The 25,162-nt window shown below is 45.3% G+C and overlaps 1 protein-coding gene across 1 annotated transcript in view; it reads right to left on the bottom strand.

The window, feature by feature from the left end:
• The window catches only part of VPS8 (VPS8 subunit of CORVET complex), a 932,181-nt gene that overhangs the window by 670,152 nt on the left and 236,867 nt on the right, over positions 1-25,162 (bottom strand). The window contains exon 18 of the mRNA XM_030209561.1: positions 21,835-21,925. Coding sequence (XP_030065421.1) covers positions 21,835-21,925 — 91 coding nt within the window. The remainder of the gene's footprint in view (positions 1-21,834; positions 21,926-25,162) is intronic.

Genomic DNA, 25,162 nt, shown 5'->3' with positions numbered 1-25,162 from the left:
ACAATCTAATAGACAAGTGAACGGTCGGTCCGATAGGGGCAGTCAAATTGGGGCAGTCTGGATTCACTGAACGGTAAGGGTTAGGTGCCAAACGCAGCATTGAAGAGGTGGGCTTTAAGCAAAGACTTGAAGACGGGCAGGGAGGGGGCTTGGCGTAAGGGTTCAGGAAGGTTGTTCCAAGCATAGGGTGAGGCGAGGCAGAATGAGCGGAGCCTGGAGTTGGCGGTGGTGGAGAAGGGTACTGAGAGGAGGGATTTATCCTGTGAACGGAGGTTACGGGCGGGAACGTAAAGGGAGATGAGGGTAGAGAGGTAGTGAGGGGCAGCAGACTGAGTGCATTTGTAGGTAAGAAGGAGAAGCTTGAATTGAATGCGGTATCTGATCGGAAGCCAGTGAAGTGACCTGAGGAGAGGGGTGATATGAGTATATCGGTTCTGGCGGAATATGAGACGTGCAGCAGAGTTCTGAACAGACTGAAGGGGGGATAGATGGCTAAGTGGGAGGCCGGTGAGGAGTAAGTTGCAGTAGTCCAGGCGAGAGGTAATGAGAGCGTGGACGAGAGTTCGGGTGGTGTGTTCAGAGAGGAAAGGGCGAATTTTGCTGATGTTAAAGAGGAAGAAGCGACAGGTCTTGGCTATCTGCTGGATATGCGCAGAGAAGGAGAGAGAGGAGTCAAAGATGACTCCGAGGTTGCGGGCAGATGAGACGGGGAGGATGAGGGTGTTATCAACTGAGATAGAAAGTGGAGGAAGAGGAGAAGTGGGTTTTGGTGGAAAGACGATAAGCTCGGTCTTGGACATGTTCAGTTTCAGGTGGCGGTTGGACATCCAGGCAGCAATGTCGGATAAGCAGGCCGATACCTTTGCCTGGGTCTCCGCGGTGATGTCTGGTGTGGAGAGATACAGTTGGGTGTCATCAGCATAGAGATGATACTGGAAACCATGAGATGAGATCAGGGAGCCCAGGGAAGAGGTGTAGATTGAGAAGAGAAGGGGTCCAAGGACCGATCCCTGGGGAACACCAACAGATAAGGGGATGGGGGTGGAGGAAGATCCATGAGAGTGAACTTTGAAGGTGCGGTGGGAGAGATAGGAGGAGAAACCAGGAGAGGACAGAGCCCTGGAACCCAAATGAGGACAGTGTGGCAAGAAGTAAGTCATGATTGACAGTGTCAAAAGCGGCGGATAGATCCAGGAGGATGAGGATGGAGTAGTGGCCTCTGGATTTGGCAAGGAACAGGTCATTACAGACTTTAGAAAGTGCTGTTTCTGTCGAGTGAAGAGGGCGAAAACCGGATTGAAGCGGATCAAGGATGGCATGAGAGGAGAGAAAATCAAGGCAGCGGCTGTGGACTGCGCGCTCAAGTGTCTTGGAGAGGAAGGGTAGGAGGGAGATGGGGCGGTAGTTGGAGGGACAGGTAGGGTCTAGTGATGGTTTTTTGAGGAGGGGCGTGACTACAGCATGCTTGAAGGTGTCGGGGACAGTTGCAGTGGAGAGAGAGAGGTTGAGGATATGACAGATGGAGGGGGTGATAGTAGGAGAGATGGTGTTAAGTAAGTTGGTAGGGATGGGATCAGAGGAACAAGTGGTGCATTTTGAGGAGGAAAGAAGGCGGGCGGTTTCCTCCTCGGAGATATCAGGAAAGGAGGAGAAGGAGGTCTGGGTTGGTTGGTTGAGGGAGAGGGTTGAAGGGTGAAGAGGAGGAGGTGGCTTGGTAGTGAACTCAAGGTTGATCTTTTGCACCTTGTCGCGGAAGTAGTCAGCCAGTGATTGAGGAGAGAGTGACGGGGGGGTGGGAGCGGAGGGCACTTTGAGGAGGGAGTTAAGGGTGGCGAAGAGACGACGAGGGTTAGAGCTGAGAGAATTAGTCAATTGGGTGTAATAGTCCTGTTTGGCAAGGAATAGTGAGGACTGGAAGGAGGATAGCATGAATTTGTAGTGAATGAAATCTGAATGGGTGCGAGATTTCCTCCAGAGGCGTTCAGCAGATCGGGCGCAGGAGCGAAGGTAACGGATGCAAGGGGTCAGCCAGGGCTGGGGATTAGTACGCCTTGTGGGACGGGAGGTGGATGGTGCAAGGGTGTCCAGAGCAGAGGAGAGAGTGGCATTGTAAGCGGAGACAGCCTCGTCAACAGACTCGGAGGACATGATGGAGGGGAGGAGATTAGAAATACTAGATGATAAGGTGGGAGGGTCAATAATCTGGAGATTCCTGGAAGTAGTGGTTAATGTTGGGCGGGGCTGAGGGGGAGGGTGAAGAAGTGTGAAGGTGATCAGGTGATGATCAGAGACAGGAAGAGCTGAGGTGTGGAAATTGGAGGGTGAGCCGGAAGAGGAGAGGACGAGGTCAAGGCAATGGCCATCACGGTGAGTAGGGGTGGTGGAACATAGCTGGAGGTTGAAGGAGGATGTTAGAGTGAGGAACTGAGAAGCGTGAGAGTTGGACAGGTCATCAACGTGTATGTTGAAGTCTCCGAGAATGAGGGATGGAGATGAGGGTTCAATAAAAACAGAAAGCCAGGCATCGAAGTCGGTGAGGAAGGAAGGGAGGGATTTATCAGGGGGGCGGTAAATGACTGCCACTCTGAGTGGCAACGGGTAGAATAGACGGATGGAGTGGACTTCAAAGGATGAGAAGCAGTGAGACTGTGGTAGGAGGAGGGGTTGGAAGCTACAGGAGGGCGAGAGTAGTAACCCGACGCCTCCTCCACGGCCAACTAGGCGGGGAGTATGGGAGAAGAGATAGCCTCCATGGCATAGAGCCGCAACTGAGGCAGAGTCGTCAGGGGAGAGCCAGGTTTCAGTTAGGGCAAGCAGGTGAAGGGAATGAGAGATGAAGAGATCGTGGGTGAAGGGAAGTTTGTTGCAGACCGAGTGGGCATTCCACAGTGCACATGAGAAGGGGAGGGAAGAGGGGGGGAGGAGGGGAATAGATATGAGATTGGAGACATCCCGGAAACGTTTGCATGGATAGGACGAGGACAGGTGTGGGGGACCTGGATTGGGATTGATGTCTCCTGCGGATAGCAGGAGGAGGAGCAAGAGAGTGCGGAGGAGGGTGGGGGAGGTAGGGCGACGAAGGCGACGAAGACGGGATGCGCTTAGGAGGAATGGGGATGGGTTAATGGCAGGAAGGAAGTGTTGAAGGTTGAGAGCTAGGAAGGAGGAGGGGGACAGGAGAGATGGTGAGGTGGTGAGGGACGGGGGTGAGTAGGGTATTGCAGTAGTGAGCAAGATGGGAGAGGACATGGGTGGGCAGTGAGTTCCAGTGGTAGACAGCGGTAGGGGGAGGGGAAAAAGATTAGGAAGGGACAGGGCAAGGAAGAGAATGTGTAAAGGGGCCATAAGTAGTAACTGAGGTGTTACGGGTATATATGTAGTGACTGAGGTGTTAAGCGATAGATAGAACGGCAGAGCTGGATTAGAGGCTTAAAACTGGAATGGTAGGCAGAAACACTGGGGCCACTTCACATTGAGAGAGCCCATCGACTAGGACAGAAAGGTGCAGGGGCCAGTAGGCCAAGAGTAATCATCTTGAGATTTCTGGACTATGCCCAAAAGCAAGAAATCTTGCAAAGGCTCAGATCAGGGAACCCCCTGGTCTTTGAAGGTGCGACAATTAGATGTTTTCAGGACTATTCCGCTGGTGTAGCAGCAAAACGGCGCCAATTTTCGGAGATATGCTCTAAGCTGTTCCAGAAGAAAATAAGATTTGCGCTGCAGTACCCTGCAAAACTGCGTGTCACCTATAAGGGAACCACTAAGACATATGTAACAGCAACAGCCGCCCAAGAAATTTTAAAGCAGCTGGAAATAGATATGCTTGAGGACGGTTGAAAAAGAAGCGGAGCTGCCAGCAGATGAAGACAGACCAGAACATGGATGGACTATGATATGGAGAGTTGGTATACAAACGGGCGCCCACGGGCGCACGAACTGATCTAAAGAGATGTGCTATGTGTGAGAAGTATGTGGAGAGTTTGGCTACGGGTTATGTTTAAAGGTTAATTTTGTATGGTTCAGAAGGTTAATAGGCTCTGATTAACATAGAAATGTTTAATAGAAGATGTAACAAATAGGTTTCTTTAAGATCCTGTCCGGGGAATAGTTGGATCTGGTAAGAGGCTTCTGGGGGGAGGAAGGAGAGACATAGGAAGTTATGGTCCCAGCAAGTGGGTCCAGATTTAAGGGTTTGGGGAGAGGGGGGGGAGGAATTGGGATAGGGAGGGGGGGGGAGGGAGGGAATGGGAAGGGAAGGGGTAGGATTGGATCTTGGTCTCTGGGAGAGGGGAGTGACCGCGGAGAGACAGGTCCCTTTGTATATTTGCCATGATGGGAGACAGATAGATAGGCTGGAGTTGATGATGGATGGAGTCGGGCTGGGGTTACATGCTCAGGATGCTAACCAACTAGTAGTTGGCAGAGACCAAAGGGGAGGGGACAGAGGCTGGGATGTCCCCTCTCACAACTACCGCAGTTTTTTGAAATACATGTCATTTTATTCACACTAGAGGTATGGTAAACATTGTAACTTGGAATGTAGGTGGGATAAATTCACCCATAAAACGCTCCAAGATTTTGCAACAATTAAATAGACAACACATAGACATTGCACTGCTACAAGAGACGCACTTGTCGCAGATAGAACATGCCAAACTCAGCACGTGGTGGGTAGACAAGTGTGTAGCGGCGCATGCGCAGGGGAAAAAAGGTGGAGTGGCCATTCTGATTCGTAAAGGCGTAGCCCTGGAGATGCGCCCTCTCTTAGTAGATGCCTTGGGAAGATATGTTATAATGGAGGCCACGGTGGGTAAGCAAAAAGTGCTCATTGGTAATATTTATGCTCCTAATAACTACGACAAAAAAATTTTCCAAACGATAATTAACTTCCTCCTTAAGCAACCACACACAGAGCTCATAATAGGGGGAGATTTTAATGCAGTCTGGGACCCCTCACTAGATAAATCAGTATCAGGTAATTCCACGACCTATTATAATAATAGAGGCCTACTGAAGATGAGCCAACTATTAGACCTGACAGATGTCTGGAGGGTGCTTCATCCGGGAATGAGGGATTACACACATCTGTCCCGGGCTCACTCGACACAATCACGTATTGACTATGTTCTGGTTTCTAGCCAGATGTTTGGGGAAATTACAAAGGCAGAGATAGGGCCCTATGTGATATCTGATCATGCATGGGTCCATGTGGAGTGGAAACCACGAGGCCAGGTCCAAAGAGACAGCAGGTGGCAATTCCCCATAGAGTTCTATATAGACCCCGTCCTAAAGGGGCGTTTGCAGGCCAGCTGGGTGGATTACGCGACACAGAACCATGAACATCAGAATGACCCGGTCTTATTCTGGGAAGCCGCAAAAGCCGTGCTTCGGTGGGAAATTATTAGCCATGTACATTATGTCCGGATCACCAGAGATAGGCAGATATTGCGGCTGAGCAAACAGCTTTGTCATGCGAGGATGCGGTTTGGGGACACACATGCGGCAGATGACAAACAACAGGTGTTGGACTTACAATCAGCACTGAATGAACTTTTACATAGACGAGCACGCAAATCGCACATTTATTATCGATACATGCTTTATAAACATGGTAACAAAGCAGGCAAATTGCTGGCCAAGCTTCTTAAACAAAAAGGGGGAACTAATCATATTTTGGCCCTTCGAGGGACGGGAGGAGGCCTTAAAACCGCAGACAGGGATATCTGTAATATCTTTCAGACCTTCTATAAAAATCTTTATGCCCCCCCAGAGGAAGAGGGTCTAGTAAGCCAGATGTACTTAACTAACCTTAACCTCCCTAGGCTTACCCAGCGAGAGCGAGAACAACTTAATCAACCATTTACGGAAGAAGAGGTGAATATGGTCATAACACAGAGTCCTTTGTTAAAGGCCCCAGGACCGGACGGTCTAAGGGCTGAATTCTATAAAATGATGGGAGAGGTCATTGTTCCGGATTTAGCCAAATTCTTAAATCAAATGATAGATCAGAAAGCAATGCCATCTGACTTGAACAGAGCACAAATAATAGTCCTACCTAAACCAGGGAGAGACACATTGGAGCCGGCATCATACCGACCCATATCTCTGTTGAACTATGACACTAAGTTGATGGCAAAAATTTTGGCAAATAGATTGGCTAGAATACTGCCCCGTCTGGTACATGAGAGCCAAGTGGGCTTTGTGGGAGGTCGAGCTGTAAGCAAAAATCTGAGGGCGATTTTAGCTTCGCTAGAACATGGGGAACGCAAGGGCTTGGCGTCTTTGTTGATTAGCTTTGATGCCGAAAAGGCCTTTGATAAGGTACATTGGACATTTCTTTTTGACACATTGGAAAGTTATGGCTTTTCCGGCAGATTTATTGAGGCAATTCAAACCTTATACGCCAACCCAAGCGCCTCGATATGGGTCAATGGGGTAGCTTCGCCGGGCTTTCCTATTTGTAGAGGGACTAGGCAAGGGTGCCCCCTATCCCCCCTCCTTTTTGTATTGGTGTTAGACCCCCTTATTCGAGACATTATGGCAAATCCCTTGATCAAAGGAGTGAGAATGGGCACACAGACATTTAAAATTGCAGCTTTCGCAGACGACCTTTTGGTTCACTTGACCTCCCCGAGGATATCTTTAGAGACGCTGCTGGAGACGTTTCAGGAATACGGAGACTATTCAGGCTTTAAGATCAACTTGGATAAGTCTGAGGCGTTGGCATCCCCAACAGTGGGCAAAGAGGATTGGGGAGACGAGTTTCCTTTGCGTTGGGCAAATCGCTCTTTTAAATACCTTGGAATCCGACTTACAATGCAAACAATAGAATTACATCGATTAAACATTAATGCCCTCTTAGATTACACTAGGGAAAAACTGGACTCTTGGAGGGGTTTACCACTGTCCTTGATGGGTAGGATTCACTTGATACAGATGGTGATTTTTCCGCGCTGGCTATATGCCTTACAAACCTTGCCCATACGCCTAACGAAGACAGATCTGAAATGTGTAAATCGTTTGTGCAGTCAGTTCTGTTGGGCCGGCAAAAAAGCAAAGCTACAGCAGGGCTTGCTGGTGGGGGGCTGGAAACAAGGGGGTATAGGGTTTCCAGACCTGTTTCTATATAACCAAGCCTGCCTGTTACGACACGTGAGAGATTGGCTTGACTTAACACAATACTATACGCCTACACACTTAGAACAAGCTTGCCTGGCACCACATGACATGATTGCACTATTCCACTTACCCCGTCCTGAAATACCCCCACATTTGAGGAAAAGTGTATTGCTTCATCCTCTCCGCTTAACATGGCAGTGGTGGGCTGGACAATTAGGGGGACATCCAAATATTTCAGATCAAATCCCGATTGTGGGGAATGCAGCATTTGCAGCGGGGATAGACAACCCAATATTTAAAAGCTGGGGGCAGCGAGGTATTAAAAATCTGGAACATCTACTATTGGAGAGGGGGGATTTATTGCCATTTGCTGTCTTAAAAGAGAAGATAGGGTCTGATTGTGGAAATCATTTTGCTTATTTACAAATTCAGCACTATGTGCAGGCAATGCCTCAGGAAGCTTTGAGAGGTCGCTTAGGAGACAAGATACAGGAGTTCTTTAGGGAACTAGCGACGGAAAGACATGCGATATCTGATTTATATGGGGCCCTGACCCGTAAGAGGCCGATGCAACAGTATGAGAAAATTAAAATCAAATGGGAACAGGACCTTGAGACTTCATTGGCATCTTGGGATATAGTGGCCTCATTGAAAGGGATTAGACAATTAGTTACGGACGAAAGATTGAGAGAATGTGGGTATAGAGTTATATTACGGGGATACATGACCAAAGTACAGCTGGCCCACATGCAGAGGTCAGAGAGTGATATCTGTTCTAAATGCGCTGAGGGACCAGGCACGTTTTACCATGCCCTTTGGAAATGTCCTAAGATACGGACATTCTGGCAACGTGTCCGAGGTTTTTTGATACGATTAGGTGTTAAAGTCCAGGGTACTGAGAGGCAATTTTTGATAGACCAGCCCAGGGCTTTTGCCCCCAATAGAGCACCGGCGATTCTTCTAGGTAGGAAGCTGTGTTTGGTGGCTCGTAAATGCATTATGCAATATTGGACTTCCCCGGAGGCACCCGCCTATTGGCACTGGAGGAACCAGGTCCACCTCCTGGCCTCTTGGGAAGCTCGAGAGTCCAAAACCTCAGTTAAACGTAGACAGCGCTTCCTTCAAATTTGGTCTCCTTACTTACAGATGTTAAGCCCACGTGGGAGAAGTCTGCTCGTTAACTCCAGCTAGCTACCACAGGATCTGTTGGAGTCTAATGCGGTTACTCCCCTTACAGATGAGCCTACCTGGGAATGGGTGGTGAGGGTGGGGGGGGGGGGGGGGGGGGGGAAGGGAGAATTGGAGTACATTAAGTTCAAAGTATATAAACCTAGGAATGCAGTTCCAAGGCCCAGGTTGGGGGATAGACAATGTTCCCTCTGCTCTGGAAAGCGATGTAAATTAGATCTGATCGAAATCTCAGCATTATAGTCCGATGTACCAAGGTTGCTAACAGGCACCTACTTTTATATGACAGCTTTCTTATGCATTACATCAAGCTATTACATCGGTCGCTTGAGCGCAGCAGTAAAGATCAGCAGCAGGAAATGCTCATTTAGTGGGCCTTCCTAGATGCCGGAGGTATAGGAATGGGGCCATCAGAGAGAGGGCCCTTTGCCTTTGCACTGTATTGTTTTGCTTTGCATTGAAGAGTTTGCTGCAGATTTTTATGTACTGCAAAATGTTTTCTTCCATGTTTACTTTGTAAATTAATAAACAGATTTAAATATAAAAGAGGCATTAACTTAGGACACAGTTCAAGGGTCCCAACCTAGTGAAACGCCTTCCAGGATCCTCTGCTACCAGAAGTATCAACCAAATACTGCTAAACTAACATCTAATCCTGAGTTTGATACTTCGCATCACAGGTAAGTATACATTTTTTTTTCTCTACGACCTCTCCTTATATTCTTATTCCTCAGTTCTCTTTATTTTTAAGAACACAGGGCAAGATGCACAAAGCTTTCCGAGCCAGCAATGTGGGTTTTAAACTAGTTTTAGCCAGTTTAATCTGCAAGTAGTAAACATGGACATGCACGGTAGCAGCTAACGGAATGCAAATGATCCAAAGGCTATTATAATGAGCTGCACTACCGTTGCAAGGCTATTATAATGAGATGCACTACCGTTTTCTGATCCCCGTACCGTGGAAAACCTAACAGGAGATCTGCACCTTTCGTTGGGGCTGCTGTGAAAAATTGGAAGGAAAAAAAAATGTTGAATTCACATTTTTTTAAAGCTCCTGTCCAGCTAAAACAGAGATCTTATGACCCTCTTATGCCAGAGAATATAAATAAATAAGTTACAGAAGGGAATGCATAAGCCGCTTAAACTACATGGAAACAAAAACAAAAGTTTGCCAAGTTAAAAAATAAAACCTCAACAAAACAAAAACAAAAGTCTGCAATGCCGCTCACGTGCGGGTCTCTAGCACAGACAGAGGGGTTATTTCACAGTCCCTGGCGCTGCTGCGGATGGAACTGTGGCACCTCAGCCGCCGCGTGACCGGTTCCGAGCTGCTGTCAGCGGTGCGAGGTGAGGCGGCCATTTCCCTCCCCTGCAAATGTCTAAGTGCTCGTCAGGGTCGTCCTTCTAAAGTGCCTAACATGGACGTCCTTCACTCACAAAACCAAAAAAGGATGTCCCTGATGAGCACTTGGACGTGTGCAGCTTTCTCTGAAGGGCTACTACTTATTTTAAAAATGAAGGAGCTTACACATTTGTCCCCTTTCCTCATCACCGACAGGGACCTTCCCAGGCTTCTACAGAAGTGCTGGACAATACAGCCCCCCCCCCCCCGCCCCCTTCTTGCCAGCCAGGTGCTTCTTCAGGAGCAGCTGCAGCCGGTTCTTCTCGCGCACAAATCGGGCCCGCCGGCTGCTCGCGTCCCAGGAGGAGCGCCCCGGCTTGCCCTTGGTCCCCAGGAAGGGAGCGTCCGGTCGGGGGCAAAGGGGGGCAGGCTTCCTCATCACCAGCTGAAGCTAATGGACGACTGTGAGCCCCCCCCCCCCCCCCACGGCCTCTCAGCCAATCACAGTGCATTTAGCTGACACCAGTGACAGCTAAACGCGCTGTGATTGGCTGAGACCTGGAGGAGGGGCATAATAGAAAGGGACATCAAAATAGTCCTCGAACATCCCGATTCTCTCCGGCGGTAGTCATAAGAAAAACGCGTCCAAGAAGGATGCCTATCAAAAAATCTACAGAAAAAAAATCCCATCAGGTACGACTTTTTTTTTTTTTTTGACATGAAGCCGAACAGCACAGCAGCCAGTATAACGATCCGTGCTGCATAAAGTTGTCAGGCTGCTGCAGTTTTAACTCTCGTGGGTCTGCAAAGAACAAAGGAGGGGCACTTTGCAGTCCATTTCTAGAGCCCTGCTTGTCAGAGATATCCTTTTTTTTGGGGGGGGGGGGGGGGGGGGGGGGGTTCCAGTGAAGGACGTCCATAAAGGACGTCCTTTGCTGCTCGTCAGAGACGTCCTTTTTTGTTTTGTTTTTTATAGTGAAGGACGTTCATAAAGGATGTCCTTGGCATGCGCAGAGCAGCCAGCATAACGCTCCGCTGCTCTGCGCATGCTCGACCGGCCGACTGGCTTCCGAGGGAATAGAGAATGCAAATGAGCTACAACGAGCAGCTCATTTGCATTCCATTTCCTTGATGCATGGCCGTTCCCTACCAATTCGCTATGGAATCGGTAAGGGAAGGGCTCTTTCGAGGACCTTAGTGCATCTGGCCCCCCAGTTCTGACTTAGCTGAAGTTCCTGCTTTCTTGATTAACTCTTCTTTCTTCACCTTTTTTTCAGTGGGTACCCGAGTCTTTCTTTTTGGCAGAAACCAGCAACAGCCAGGATTCAGGAGAACCTACCACTCTGTCTTTATAAAATGAAAGAGAGGGGGGGGGGAACTATTCCCTAACCTATCCAGTAGCCCATTTTCCTAGGGTGCTGAATTAAGTTAAAATTTTAAATTATTTTTTTTTCTTCCTAACTACCCCCCCCCCCCCCCCAAAAAAAAAAAATCAGCTGATTAAATATCCCTAAACTAGCCCTCCCCAAACAATTACTTAGAGGACTTGGCATTCACTCACATTTGCAGTCTGAATCGTTTATTTCTATAATCAGAGGCACAGCAAAATTTTAATACTCTGCTAAACTACCCTGCTGCACCTATTTAAATGTCCCAAATTTAGAGTACAGCAATGTCAGACAGAGTATTTAGTACTTAATTACATAAGTTCTTATTGTCAGAGGAATTATGTCAGCCTTTCCATGCAGTACTGCTGAACCTCTCTGATCTTCATGTTTGTTAAGCTGGGCCAAATTCGCCAAGTCAGGTTTGTCCGGCAAACTCATGGCTTCGGCTTACTGTCAGACCTGTGAGTTCTTGTACCAAGTAGAGCGCTGCTGAGCCCAGTACTCGGACCAGGTTCTGCTTGGCGGCTGGACAACCCCGGGTTTCACCTGCGCTGACCGCCGTTCCCCAGAAGTTGAGCCCCTAGGTGTGGGCGGCCTGCAGGGCTTACGAGACGGAGCAGGAAGCGGGGTGATGAACATGAAGGCCAGACAGGCAGCAGGCAAGAGAGTGATCCAGGTACAGGCAGAATCAGTAGGCAGGCAGCAGGTCAAGAGAGTAATCCAGGTACAGGCAGAGTCAGGAGGCAGGCAGCAGACGCAAGAGTAATCCAGGTACAGGCAGAGTCAGTAGGCAGGCAGCAGACACAAGAGTAATCCAGGTACAGGCAGAGTCAGTTCAGGTACAGGCAGAGTCAGCAATGAAGAACAAAGTAGAGGAGAAGCACACTACTGAGCAAGTAACACCTACCGAAGTAGAAGCCAAAGCAAGGAGTCTAGGGAGAGCTCAGCTGATAACGTGTTGGCGTCTGACATCAGCAGGGAGAAGGGGCACAGCCATAGGACAAGAGCAAGGGAAGGAAGAACTGGAAGACCAATAGGAGAGAAGCAAGGGAAGCCAGGTAGAGGAAGAGCAGACCCAGGTGGGTGGAAGCAAAGCAGTCAAGGAGCCTGGAAGCCAGGCAGAGAGAGAGCAAAGCCAGGTGCATGGACGCAAAGCAATCAAGGAGCCTGCAGCCAGAGAAGAACTACACACACATGGCTCAGAGCTGTGCCAGTCAAAGTGTGCATATCAACGGGTCCCTGCGCAGCCCGAGGACGCCGCTTGCGTTGACATAGGGGACATGACACAGCAACACAAATTCCCAGATGGAGTTCCAGTCAAGAATGCATCCCATTATCCGGTAAGGATCTGTTTCGCTTTGGAGTCCGTATCGTTCAGGAGTGGTGGACTGATAGAAACCTAGTTGACTACAATTGAATGTTGACAGACATAATTGGTGTACTTGACAAAAAAACAAAAAAGTATCCATGTATATTCGAACTATTGGAGATTGAGTTAGAAACTCCAGAGAAAGGGTTATGTATAGTTGATTTCTTTGTTGCTTGGTTCCTTCAGAATGAAAAAAAAAATGTTTCACATTTGAATAATAGGTTGGTTAATTTAAGAGATTTTAAGAACAAAGTTATTGTGAAACTTATATGTACAATACAGCAACATTTAAGAGATTTTAAGAATACAGTAATTGTGAAATTAGTTAAATAAAACAAATATGTATGTCACAACAATGTTAATAGCTTTCTTTGTTTTAGAGGAATATTAAAAAGAAAAAGTGTACAATACAAAAATGGATATATAGACATGTACTTAAATATATTTAGAACTGTGGATTGTTGGAGTTAAAATTTAATGCCAAGAAGTGCAGACTGATGGACTTGGGGTGCTGAAATCCAAAGGAGTTGTACCAGATAGGAGAAGAGTGATTGATAAGCACAATTCAGGAGAGGAACCTTGGGATGATGGTGTTTAAGGATCTCAAGGTGAAGAAACAATGCAACAAGGCAGTGGCCATGGCCAAAAGGCTGCAAAAAGCAGGGTATAACCAGCAGAAGAAAGGCGTTGTAGATGCCCCTGTAGAAGTCATTAGTGAGGCCCCACTTGGAGTATTGTGTTCAGTTTTGGAGGCCGTATCATGATAAGGACGTAAAAAGAAGCGGTTCATAGAAATACGACAAAAATAGTATGAGGTTTGCATCACAAGATGTATGAGAGAATTGAGGACCTGAACATGTATACCCTGGAGGAAAGGAAGGACAGGATGACATGATACAGATATTCAAAGATTTGAGACATATTAATCTACACATAAACCTTTCCCAAAGACGGGAAGGTGGTTGAATTAGAGGACATGAATTGAGGTTGCAGGGGGGCTGACTCAGGAACAATGTCAGGAAGTACTTTCTCACAGAGAGGAGATAGACACCTGGAATGCCCTCCTGCAGGAAGGTGGTGGAGATGAAAACGGTAACAGAATTCAAAAATGAGTGGGATAAACACAAAGGAATCCTTTATAGAACAAATGGAACCAAACAAGCTTAGCGGTGATTAGATGGCAACGTCAGTAACTGGGAAGCAAAGCCAGTGCTGGGCAGACTTCTACAATCTGTGCCATGATCATGGCTAGACAGTTACAGCTTCAATAGCTGGAGAACAAGGCCAGTGCTGGGTAGACTTCTACGGTCTGTGCCCTGAAAATGGCAAGGACAAATCTAGATCAATTATACCTTACGCTATGAGTTTAACTTGTTGGACAGACTGGATGGACGGTATGGGTCTTTTTCTGTCATCATCTTCTATGTCATTATGAATCTCATTGTGAGGCCCCAGATTATCTTAAAAGTACTACAAAGGTCTGGGTGAGAATGGGGAAAATGTTGAATGATCAACAACTTCAAGATTATTCTACACACACAGTCTGTATAGGTAAGCAGGTGACAAAAAGGAAGCCTTTACTAAAGAACATCCATATGACAATACCTGCTCGTGGGAGGTGTTTTTGTGGTTTATGAAGCTTTTTGGTCCCAATGCTAACCATAACTCCCCATCTCTACAATAAAACACAGTAATGGCAGCTTTATATTTTGTGGATTCTTTTCTAGCAGTAGTTGTGGATGACACAAAGTACAAGAAGATCATGAAGCAAAACTGATTCAATTCTGCCATATACCTGGGACTGGAGAGAAGATTCATCTTTTAGCAGGACATTGATTCTAAGTGCAAAGCAAAAGCAACAATCAAGTGGTGCAAAAAGAACATCCTTGAGTAACCCAGTCAAAGCCCAGACCTGAATCCAATTTAAAAAAAAAATCTGGGGCAACACTTGAAGACTGCGGTGCATATGCACATCTCAGCCACCTTGGATAACTTTGGGCCATTCAGGAAAGAGGAACAAGCAAAAATTCCACCACCTTGTAGTGTAAAGTTGGTGGACATTTATCTTAAATGACTCATGACAGGGCCATTCAAGGGGGGAGACAAGATTCCCCCAGGCCCGGCCTCCAAGGGGGGCCTGGTGCCTGGATCTCTCTCCTGCTCCTGACAGGACCTGGGTGATCTCGTCCTTACAGGAGCAGGAGAGAGAAAACTCCGGTGCCAGGTCCCCCTCAGAGGCTAGGGAGGAGCATAAACAGGACTTCAGGGCCTCTGGTTCGGCTGGCAGGAGCCTTCCTCCAGCGCTGTTCTTTGCCGCATTGCCTGCCCTGCGGCTGCTTTCCACTCATGTCATACATGCACAGTGTGAGCAGAAAAGCAGCTGCAGGGCAGGCAATGTGGCAGACAACAGCACTGGAGGAAGGCTTCTGCTGGCGGGGCTTGGGTACCCCCGCCAGCCAAGGTAAGCGGAGTTGCAGGCAAGGGGGGGGCAGGGAGGTGTGGGAAAATGTGCTCCCCAACTTTGGGCTCCAGCCCCCCTCCCAATTTTTGTGGTATGGCTACGTAGCCATCTGGGAAGGGGCCGCAGCAGCGGCCCTACCCCGGGCACTGTTCAGTCTCTCAGCAGCCATGACTCATGGTAGTTACTGTTGCAAAAAAGGCTTCTACCAAAAAACTGAGTCAGAGGGTTTGAAGACTTATGAAATCAAGACATTTTGGTTGTATTCTTAAAGTGTGACTATATCTATTATTGTTCTATCAGGTTTAAAGTACTGAATATGTTGTGTTGACCAGTGAATCAGATTCCTACATTAACAAATTCTGAATCATATTTTTTACACAGTAAAAATGTAAAAATTGTTCCAAGGTGTGAAGACTTTTATAAGGCACTGTGAGTAATGAAAAGTAGTACTTTATTCTGAATAAAAAAGGATCAGTCAAAAAGAAAAGGGCTACTTATAACAATCAACTTATTCTTCTAGAGAATTCTGTTAAGGCAATATGCATTCAACTAGACGGCATCTTCTATTTTAGTGAACAATATGAAAATTGCTGTATTTTCTGTTTTAAAAGTATGTTCTCTCTCTCTCATCTGTCATGCTGAATTCTAAGGACAGACACGGAAAGAATTTTTGATTGGTTCGCTTTTCAATCAAACACCTATTCAGTTTATTTTTGGATACTGAATGATTTGTTTCTGTTAAAGTCTATGAGACAAGCAATTTTTATTTTATTTTTTTTTTTAACTAGAACAGTGGTTTTATTTCCATCCATTAGCAATGAAACTTGCTTGAAACTGGCATGGCATTATAGCCCAGTAGTCAGAGCAGTGGGCTGAGAACTAGGAAAACCAGGATTCAAATCCCACTGTGTGGCTCCTTGTAATCTTGGGCAAATCACTTGGGAAAGATGATGGGATTTGATATACTGCCTTTCTGTGGTTACAATCAAATCAATTTACATATTATATACAGGTACTTATTTTGTACCTGGGGCAGTGGAGGGTTAAGTGACTTACCCAGAGTCACAAGGAGTTGCAGTGAGATCATTGCCTCAGGTACAGAGAAAAACACCTACTGTACTTGAATCTAATTCTTCTTGAACTAACTTCCTGGTAGATATCCCTAACATAAGCAACACCAAGAGTGGCACAAAGACCCCACGGCACCAAAGGAGGGGCAAAGAACACTAACAGTGGTATAAGAACTCTAAGCTATTATGAGAAGAGCAAAATGGCATAAATGGTGAAATGAAGACCCTTAGGCCAGTGCTTTTCAAGTTTCTCCTGGAGGCACACTGAGCCAGTTGGGTTTTCTGGATTACAAAAATGAATATGCATAATCTAGATTTGCATATATTGAAGAACTACTGAATGCAAATCTAACTCATGCATATTCTTTATGCTAATCCTGAAAACCCAATTGGCTAAGTATGTTCTAGGACAGAGGTTCCCAACACGTGGTATGTGTACCCCTAGGGTACGCAAACCATTAGCAGGGGATATGCGGCGAGCTGACTGCATACCAGAGCCAAATTCCACATCTCCCCCACCCTCCATCCTTCTCCCACAAGTATAGCAGCAGTTTTCTCTTTCTGCCTACCCCCTGAACCAGCAGAACCTCTCCCTTTATTCCCCCTCTCTGTGGTCTGTCCTGATTTGCATGAATCGCTGCTGGTAGCAGCAGTGCTGCAATTCAACCAGGCAGCCTCGGGGTGGGTGGGGGGTGCAAGGGGAGTGACTGCTCCCCCAAATTGGTTTTCAATGAAATAGCACTTATGTGGATTGGGCCTGCAGACTCACACTGGCGCTTATTTTACGAAAGGTCTTCTCCCCCTGCCATCAATACCTGGCTACACTTCTGGGACCAGGATGGACGTAAGAGGGACAAGTGCTGCTGAATCTGGGGGGGAGGGGGTGAGATAGAGAGGTGCTGCTGGACCTGGGGGAGGGGTGAGATGGAGAGGTACTCCTGGACATGGGGGAGGGGTGAGACGGAGAGGTGCCGCTGGACCTGGGGGAGGGGAGGTGCCACTGAACCTGGGTGGGGGGAGGTGGGAGAGGGAGGTGCCATTGGACCTAGGGTGGAGAAGAGGGTGTGGTGCTGCTGGACTTGGAGTGGGAGAGGTGGTGGGAGAGGTGCTGGTGGACTGGGGTGGGAGAGGTGAGGCTGGACTGGGGTGGGAGAGGGAAAGTAAGAGATTCTGCTGGACATGGGGGGAAGAGATGGAGAGGTGCTGACAGGCTTGGGTGGGAGGGAGAGAGATAAAGGTAATGCTGAATGGAGGAGAAAGATACTGGATAGGGGAGGGTGAGAGTCACTGGACTCAGAGAGGAAGAGATGCTGGACAGCAGAGGGAGAGCAAGGAAGAGAGAGAGATACGAGTCACAGGGTGAGGGGTATGGATGGAAGAGAAGAAAGAGGAGAGGGAAAGAGGCACAGAGAAGAGATGCTGGGCATGGAAGGAGCATAGGGACAGGGACACAGGGGAGGGGATGGGGACACAAGGGACAATACTGATAACAGGGGAAGGGATAGAGAAAGATGCTGAATATGAGGGGAGGAGAGGGACAAGGACACAGAGGGGAGGATGCTAGACAGGAAAAATAGGGATGTAGAGGGACGATGGATGGTGGGAATGAAGAGAGAAGAAATGTCAAATGGACAAGGACACCTGACAAAGACAGGAAAGAAAAACAGAGAAAAGCTAAAAGAGACACTGGGACCAAAGCAAATAGAAAATAAAATGCTCACACAATGTAGAAAAAGTATTTTATTCTGAATTTATTAATTGTAATATATATGTTAGCTTTTGGAAATGAGTATCTTTGATATCTTGTATTTCAGTTTCTATTCTCTTGTATTTTTGTACATACTGACTTCTTGAGTCATATTTTTGCCTTCATGTCTCTTTAACTAATCTGTGGTTCCATATAGTACAATAGTAGATTACGTCAGATAAAGGACCTGTACAGTCCATCCAGTCTGCCCAACAAGATAAACTGATAGCATAAGGTATGATGTGAAGATATACTATGAGTTTAAGGTATGATCTTGATTTGTCCTTCCCATTTTCAGGGCACAGACTGTAGAAGTCTGCACAGCACTGGCCATGTTTTCTAACTTCTGAGTTGTCATCGAAGCCCCACTCCAGCCCATCCAAATCTGACCAATCTGTTGAAGGTCTGTCTATGTCTTTCATGTGTGACCAGGGTGTCGTATTCTGCTAGCATGCAAGGACTGCTACAAGATCTCTACACAGAAACATTTGTTCTGCTTTCTTACTAGATGGTGTATTAAAGTTTTAGGGCCTAGTGTAATATTTACAGTGCTGTTTTTCCATGCATAAGGTTGTTGCTCTTTGAGTCCTGGGAGTTAGCGCTATTATGGTACAGTAAGGTTCCAACTCTTTTTTGCACAAGTTTGTGCATAACATTTTGCAGTGGAGGGATTATGTGTTGGCCTTACTAAGGTGATACCAAAACTTTAATTTGTCAAAACATCAGATAGGGTTTTAGACAGTTTGCAGTAACTGATATCTGTTCAGGTGCACGAAGAGTCTGTTGATCTTGCAACTCCCAATCTCATTGGACAGCAAAATCAACAAACTCTCAGAAGGAGGGGGCAGACAGCAGGTGGGATGTGTGTGAGAGAAAGTGGACTGGCTGCATGTCTGTATGGTGTAGGATTCATCTGTGAATATTTTTTTCAATCCGCTTTAATTCACTTGCTGCCTCCGGCCACTCTGGGGTCTTCCCTCTGCCGCACTCAAACACTTCAAAAGGAAGGCCTGGGAAATATTGCAATATGTTGGCAGATGCAAAAAAGAGAATACCCAAAGCTAACAAAAAAGGCTCTTACAGAACTTCTTCCTTTTGCTTCAGCGTACTTATATGAAACCAACTTCTCTCTTCTATAGTTCTCAAATGTAAAATGAGAAATCACTTCTGTCCAGAAAGTGACCTGATTGTGGAAATCAGTACATAGAAACCGAGACTCAGATCTCCCATTAAAACGGTAAAAGCAAATATTTGTGCCTATATTTCACCAAGTTTTAAGACGACCCACACTTTCAGTTTAAGTGACTATGAGGCATATTTTCAAAGCACTTAAGACTTCTAAAGTTCCATAGGTTTCTATGGAACTTTGGAAGGCTAAGCGCTTTGAAAATATGCCTCTATGGGGTTCATTCCTTGCATGTTCTGAAAACAGCTTCTACTTCTGTGTCATTACTACTATGTGATATTTATTTTTAATTTTCGTTTGGCATGTGCACAGAAAGGTGCCTTGGTTCATTGGGACCTATTTTTAAAAAAACAAAAGTACTTCATAAAGTGGAGAACTTGTCCATAGTGCCAATCAGATTTCTTGTGTCACTTTCCAAGAGAAAAGATGAAACTACATTGGTCACTATGGCCACCTTTGTGGAGATCTTTCTGTCCTCCTATTTTTATAATAAGCCCTGCCTAAGTGTCTGTGTTTATTTGTACTCAGTTTGTAAGAACAACACACCACCTGCCAAGGGCCAAACAGTTTATATGAGAGTGAAATATAAGATCATGCCAACTGCATCTTGGTCTGTATGCCAGTTCCAGTAACCTCTATTTGTTATATATGTTGCCTAGTTAGTTAACTGTTTAACAATAAAATGGCCATTTCAAACTCCTTGCTGCTTGGAGCTCAGGAGTATGCAGTTGAAATTTGCGACTTGGGGGATACTTGGTTTGAAGAAGCTGGGAAACAGTGTTATATGAGAGAGTTGAGAAGCACTGCCCTAGGTACTGGGAGAGGGGTAAATCAACACCAACAGCACAAGAAGACCCTAAGACACCAGGAAAGGGGCAAAGGAGGAAAAACATTGGCATAAAGTTCCCAAAGCACTGGAAAAGAGGTAAAGGATTATAGTATCACCAACAATGGCAGTTCTTTTCAATTTATTTTCTGTCAAGCTTTTCAAGTCTGTCTGCTCTGTATCACAATCAGTGCCTAGCCCCTCTGCACCTGAGATGTGTGTTTTCTGCTTTTTCGCTGCCTCTAGACCCCTGATGGCGAACCTATGACACGCGTGTCAGCACTGACACGCGTAGCCATTTTGGATGACACGCGGCGCCGCCGCAGTGTGGTCCGCCCTCCCTCCTCGCTCCCGGAACTAACCTTAAAGCCTCCTTTCACGTCGCAGCAAGCAGCAGCAGGGCAGGCCACTCCTTCCTTCCATGTCCTGACCTCGCCTGACGTAACGTCCACGAGGGCGGAGCACAGAAGGAAGGAGGAGAGGTCTGCCCTGCTGCTGCTTGCTGCAACGTGAAAGGAGGCTTTAAGGTTAGTTCTGGGCCCGGTAGCGGGTGGAGGGGGGCCCGGCGACCTCGGGTGGGCAGCGATCTCGGGTAGGGGGGGGCCCGGGGGGCGTTCCTAGTAGCAGTGATTTTTCTTGAAGTGACACACCACCCGAGTTAGGCTCGGTTTTTTGGTGAATTTTGACACACCAAGCTCAAAAGGTTGCCCATCACTGCTCTAGACTAAGCCCTATACTTTCCACCCCTTTTTTCTTTAAAGCTGATACATCCTACCACAAGCTGATCTCACTCTGAAATCCAACGAGAATTTGCAAAATTTTGCTCGTCTCAAATTCATGATTAGAAGTAAGGCTGATGATTCCCGTTTCATCCTTGTCCTTTCCCCATATGGCTCTACTCTGTCAGGAATAGAGACTAGAGACCTACAACTGAAGCCACAGGAGCTACACAATTAGCCAGTGAATAGTTACCTTTTGGGCAGCAATGTGTGAGAGCTCACTGGAGGAGGAGCTCATTGGACAAGAATGGGGCATGTCCTTGATTAGGGACCACATTCTGGCCCAAGAAGCTACTCCAGGGGTCCGGCTCTTTTTCTGTTGTGCCAAGAATAACTATTCACTGGCTTCTACCTTGACTGCACAGCTGCTTTGGCTCCAGCTCTAGCCTCTACTCTCAAGGATCATGATTTGATCCTCACAATGATTAAAGCCAAAACAAATGTTCTTTTTCTGTAAGCTATAATGGATGCTGAAAACAAATGGATTTTCAGGTCATTTGGGACCCATGTCTATTCAGTTCATTTAGCAGCATATGAACCAAAAATGGCCTCAATTGTTGTGGTTTACCATCATCTAAAAACAAATGCAAATTCCTTAAAAAACACACTTTGATTATTCACAAACTATGCTATGTGTCTGTCTATCTAAGAACAAATCTTGGAAAAGAAGGGTAATACCTATTCATTTTTATGAATACTCCAGGACTACCACTTGCATGTTGTGAAAGAATTTATATTCCATCTTGCAAGAAAGCAGGGAGCAATCCCCGGAGCAAGAAAAGAAAAGAGCTGCTGAGGAAGACCAAGTCCCAGATGGCAAAGGGGCTCTGGAGGTGGGGGGGGTAGGGTGGGGAGGACAGAGTACAAAGGGCAAGGTCTCCAAACTCTGCTTGCAGCAACAAAGAAAGATGGGTGATTCCAGAAAAAGAAGTGGAAGGAAGAAGAGAAAGTGAGCCTTCTAACAGCCATCCTAGCAAGCTATGAAAGGAAAAAAGTCCAGGTAGAACCTTGCCAGGAGGTAGCTAATGATCAGATGTCCCCATAAGGAAAATGCTATGGAGAAAGTTAAGAAATTGTTTGTGCTAAAACAAACTGCTTATACACTTGACTGGAAAGAAGAAAGCCATTTCCTACTATGGAGCAATCTCACCTACTTTATTTGTTGTTGAGCAGTGGGCTACAGGGACTGCCTGGGATTACTGACAGACTATTCCCTAACAGACATTATCTGGAACATTCCAAACCAAAGACTGGACTAGATTGAAAAGGACCCAACTGATTGCGATACTGCAGAGTGGAACTGCTAGTTGAAAAAATATCTGTGTTCCAGAAAGGTGGCACTACAATATACACACTCACCTACAACAGCCTTTGCTTTGCCTTCATGAAAAGACCATGCTAGAGCCAGTGCTTCTGTAAAACATTCTTGTTTCAGTAGGTGATCAATTCTCTAAATGCAAAAGATACATTATAGAAGCTTATACATGTGCATCTCTCTACATGATGCATTAACGGCAATTGTTTTATCAATGTATTCTTTTCCTGTAGATGTTTACATTACCTTCACACACCCCTCTCTGAAACAAATTAACATTTTGCTATATTAAACTCAGAGTTATATTTTTGATATACCATATAGCACATCTTCATACACTCTGTAAAATAACACTGGTATATATAGTATGCAGTCTCTGTATAAACATTTGGGGGCTGATTTTCAATGTAATTTAACCACCCAGAAATGGCTCCTGGCTAGTTAAATTGCCGGTTTGGGGCTAACTGCTAATTTTCAGCAGCACTTAACTGGTTAGTGCTGCTGAAAATAATTGGTTAGTGCCGAAATGAAAACAGCTATTTTAGGGGTGTTCTGGGAGTGGAGTTCACACGTGGCCATTTAAGTGGCAATATCCGGTAATTAACTGGCCAGGTTAACCGCATTAATAGGACCACATAAGTCAATCCTATCTTTATGCGGTAACCCATAGCCGGTTAAGTGCAGTGGCTATGCATTAGCCAGCTCTGGAAACCCAGATATTCAATGCCGGAGTCTGGACACAGCCCGACACTGAATTTCTGGGTTTAACGCCAGTGACACTCAGCAAAACACTGATTGCTGTGGGCTGGATATCGGACCCTTGTTTTTTTTATTACGTGGGATTGCCGGCACACACTCTAACGTCATTCTAGAAAAATGTCTCCTATCAGTTTAAGGATACAGATAATGTCTTCAAGAGAGGTGGTGCTCAACTAATTAATCATTTTATCAAGGAAAGAGCAGAAAATCATTTCCCTTGATCCAAGCCAGTTAAGCATCTGATACATAGGGTGAGGCAAAAGTAACCTCCTAGAGGTTTTTTTGCTGTTTTCTCAGCAACTACTTGAAATTTCAAAGTTAAAATTCACAGCTTTATTTGTTGTTACTATCTATATTTATGTGCTTAGTGGGATGAGATTATCTTTAAACATGGCGAAGTTGCAGACTTTAACACATGAGCACTCAGCGATTTTTGCACATTCAAATGCATTTGCACTGTAAAACTACCATTATTTGAAGAAAAAAAAATGAGGTACCAGCTTATTGTTAATGATGTCACAGTGACATAGACTATAATATCAAGCTTATATCCTGCACTATTCACTAGATCTATGAGGGTTACAATGAAAAACATACACAAGTCATAAAACACACAAAATAAAAATCACATGTAAATTATAAAACTTACTGCACTAAATAATACAAGCTCACTCATTTTTCTGCATTAAATCATATGAGAACACTCATTTATCTGCCACATATATTATATAGCTCTTTAAAAAAGCTTCTTGAGATCCAAAATGATGTAGCAGTTAGATGCCTGTGATTCCAGCTATCAAATTTGTTCTTTTGAAGGCACGTTTTTTGCCTTTTTCATACCTTGATGATGCCTAAACGAAAGTGGAAGATTACTGCAGGTGCCCGACAGCCTTCAACCCCTAATATGTGGCAAACTGTCATCACCAGCTTCATATTGACCTCTCAGGGCAAACCGGCGGGCCATAATGCTAGGACAGCTTGTGCCCCAGGAGTGAAGTTTCACTCAGTCCTCGAGGACCGATGCCTCCACAACTGCTGCGAGATTTGGCCCCAGCGGGATCACAACTGACAAAAGTGGCATCAGTCGGAGGATCCAAGGGCATGCAACAGCCGCCAGAATCTTTGGATTCTCTCTATAGGGTATGTACTGGAACATCTTCTTTATTAAATCAACACATTCAAAGAGTTAGCAAATGTGAAGAAATCTTGAATGAACATGCTGAGAAGATTAATGAATTAGAAAATAAGGTTCTGCTATCCCAAGTCTTACATTCTAGTTTGGCTCAACATAAACTTTTAGACCATCGTAGATTGGAAAACCTTGATAATTACACTAGACATTTAAATTTATGTATATTGAACTTTCCTAAACTTTTAACTATGTCTCCAAAAGATCTATTTTACAGATTTGTGAAGGAAAATTTGAATTACACTGAGACTGGTTTTCCATCTGTGCATAAGATTTATTATTTGCCTGTGCCTAGACAACGTTCAAGTTCTCCAGATGCTGCCTCGGTTGTGGATGCTTCCTCTGATAGCTTGAATATTACACAAATTTTGGAGAGTTCTATTGAGGAAGTGGTTGCAAAATCAATTTTATTGGCGACATTTGCATTTCAACAAGATAGGGAGGCCTTGCTACGTCTTTTCTTTAGGTTCTCGGACTATACTTTTTTTGGAGAGAAGCAATCCATTTTTCCTGATATTTCTAAATGGACACAACAAAATAGAAAGAAGTTTCTGGTACTTAAATCCTAAGTTATTTCTTTAGGAGCCAGGTTCCAATTAAAATATCCTTGTAAATGTATAATTTTTCTTGATCAATATACTTATGTGTTTTATGAACCTGCTCAATTACGATTTTTCTTAGAAGGTAGAGGGATTTCTCTGTCTGTTCCCTTGTCGTCTTGGATCATTTAATGTAATTAATGGTTGATAATCTGCTAGTTTCTGCATTATAATATTTCTTTTTTGTTAAAACCAACTCCCTTGGTAATTTGAATTGGATCCCCTTGTTGGTGAGGTCTAATTTAGCCTAAATATTTAATTGTTTTCTTATATATATTTGGCTTTTTTCATTTTGTAAGAGTGCTTTAAGAATATTGGAATATGCTAGTTCCGTTGATGTAAATTGTAAAATTTATTAAAAAAAAAAAACTTCTTGAAACAAATGACTTTTTAGCTATTTCTTAAATATGAACGATGAGGACAATTGACATAACTTCAGAGGAAGATCATTCCACATAGTGGGTCCAGCTATAAAAACCACTTGTCCATGATCCTTCTCTAAACAGATCTAATGAAACGAAGGAACAACCAAAAGGTATTTTCCTTGCAACCTCAACATTCTAGGCTGGCAGTAAAACTTCAAACTTTGGGAAATAACAATAGGCGTTTCATCATGAAATGCCTTAAAGACCAGCAGTAGAACTTTGTATTTAATATGATAGGCAACAGGGAGCCAACATGATTTAAGTTGAGGGGAGATATGTTCTGTTTTCTCAAGACCAACAATCACATGTGCCGCTGAATCTTGGGCTATATGCAATGCTCCAAAGAAACCTGGGACAGCTCACAATAAAGGGCATTACAGTAGTCTTAACTATAAAGAAG

Source organism: Microcaecilia unicolor, chromosome 7, assembly GCF_901765095.1.
Source record: "Microcaecilia unicolor chromosome 7, aMicUni1.1, whole genome shotgun sequence".
Classification (NCBI taxonomy): Eukaryota; Metazoa; Chordata; class Amphibia; order Gymnophiona; family Siphonopidae; genus Microcaecilia; species Microcaecilia unicolor.
The sequence above is the reverse complement of the archived record's forward strand: the minus strand, read 5'-3'. Positions and strand labels throughout refer to the sequence as shown.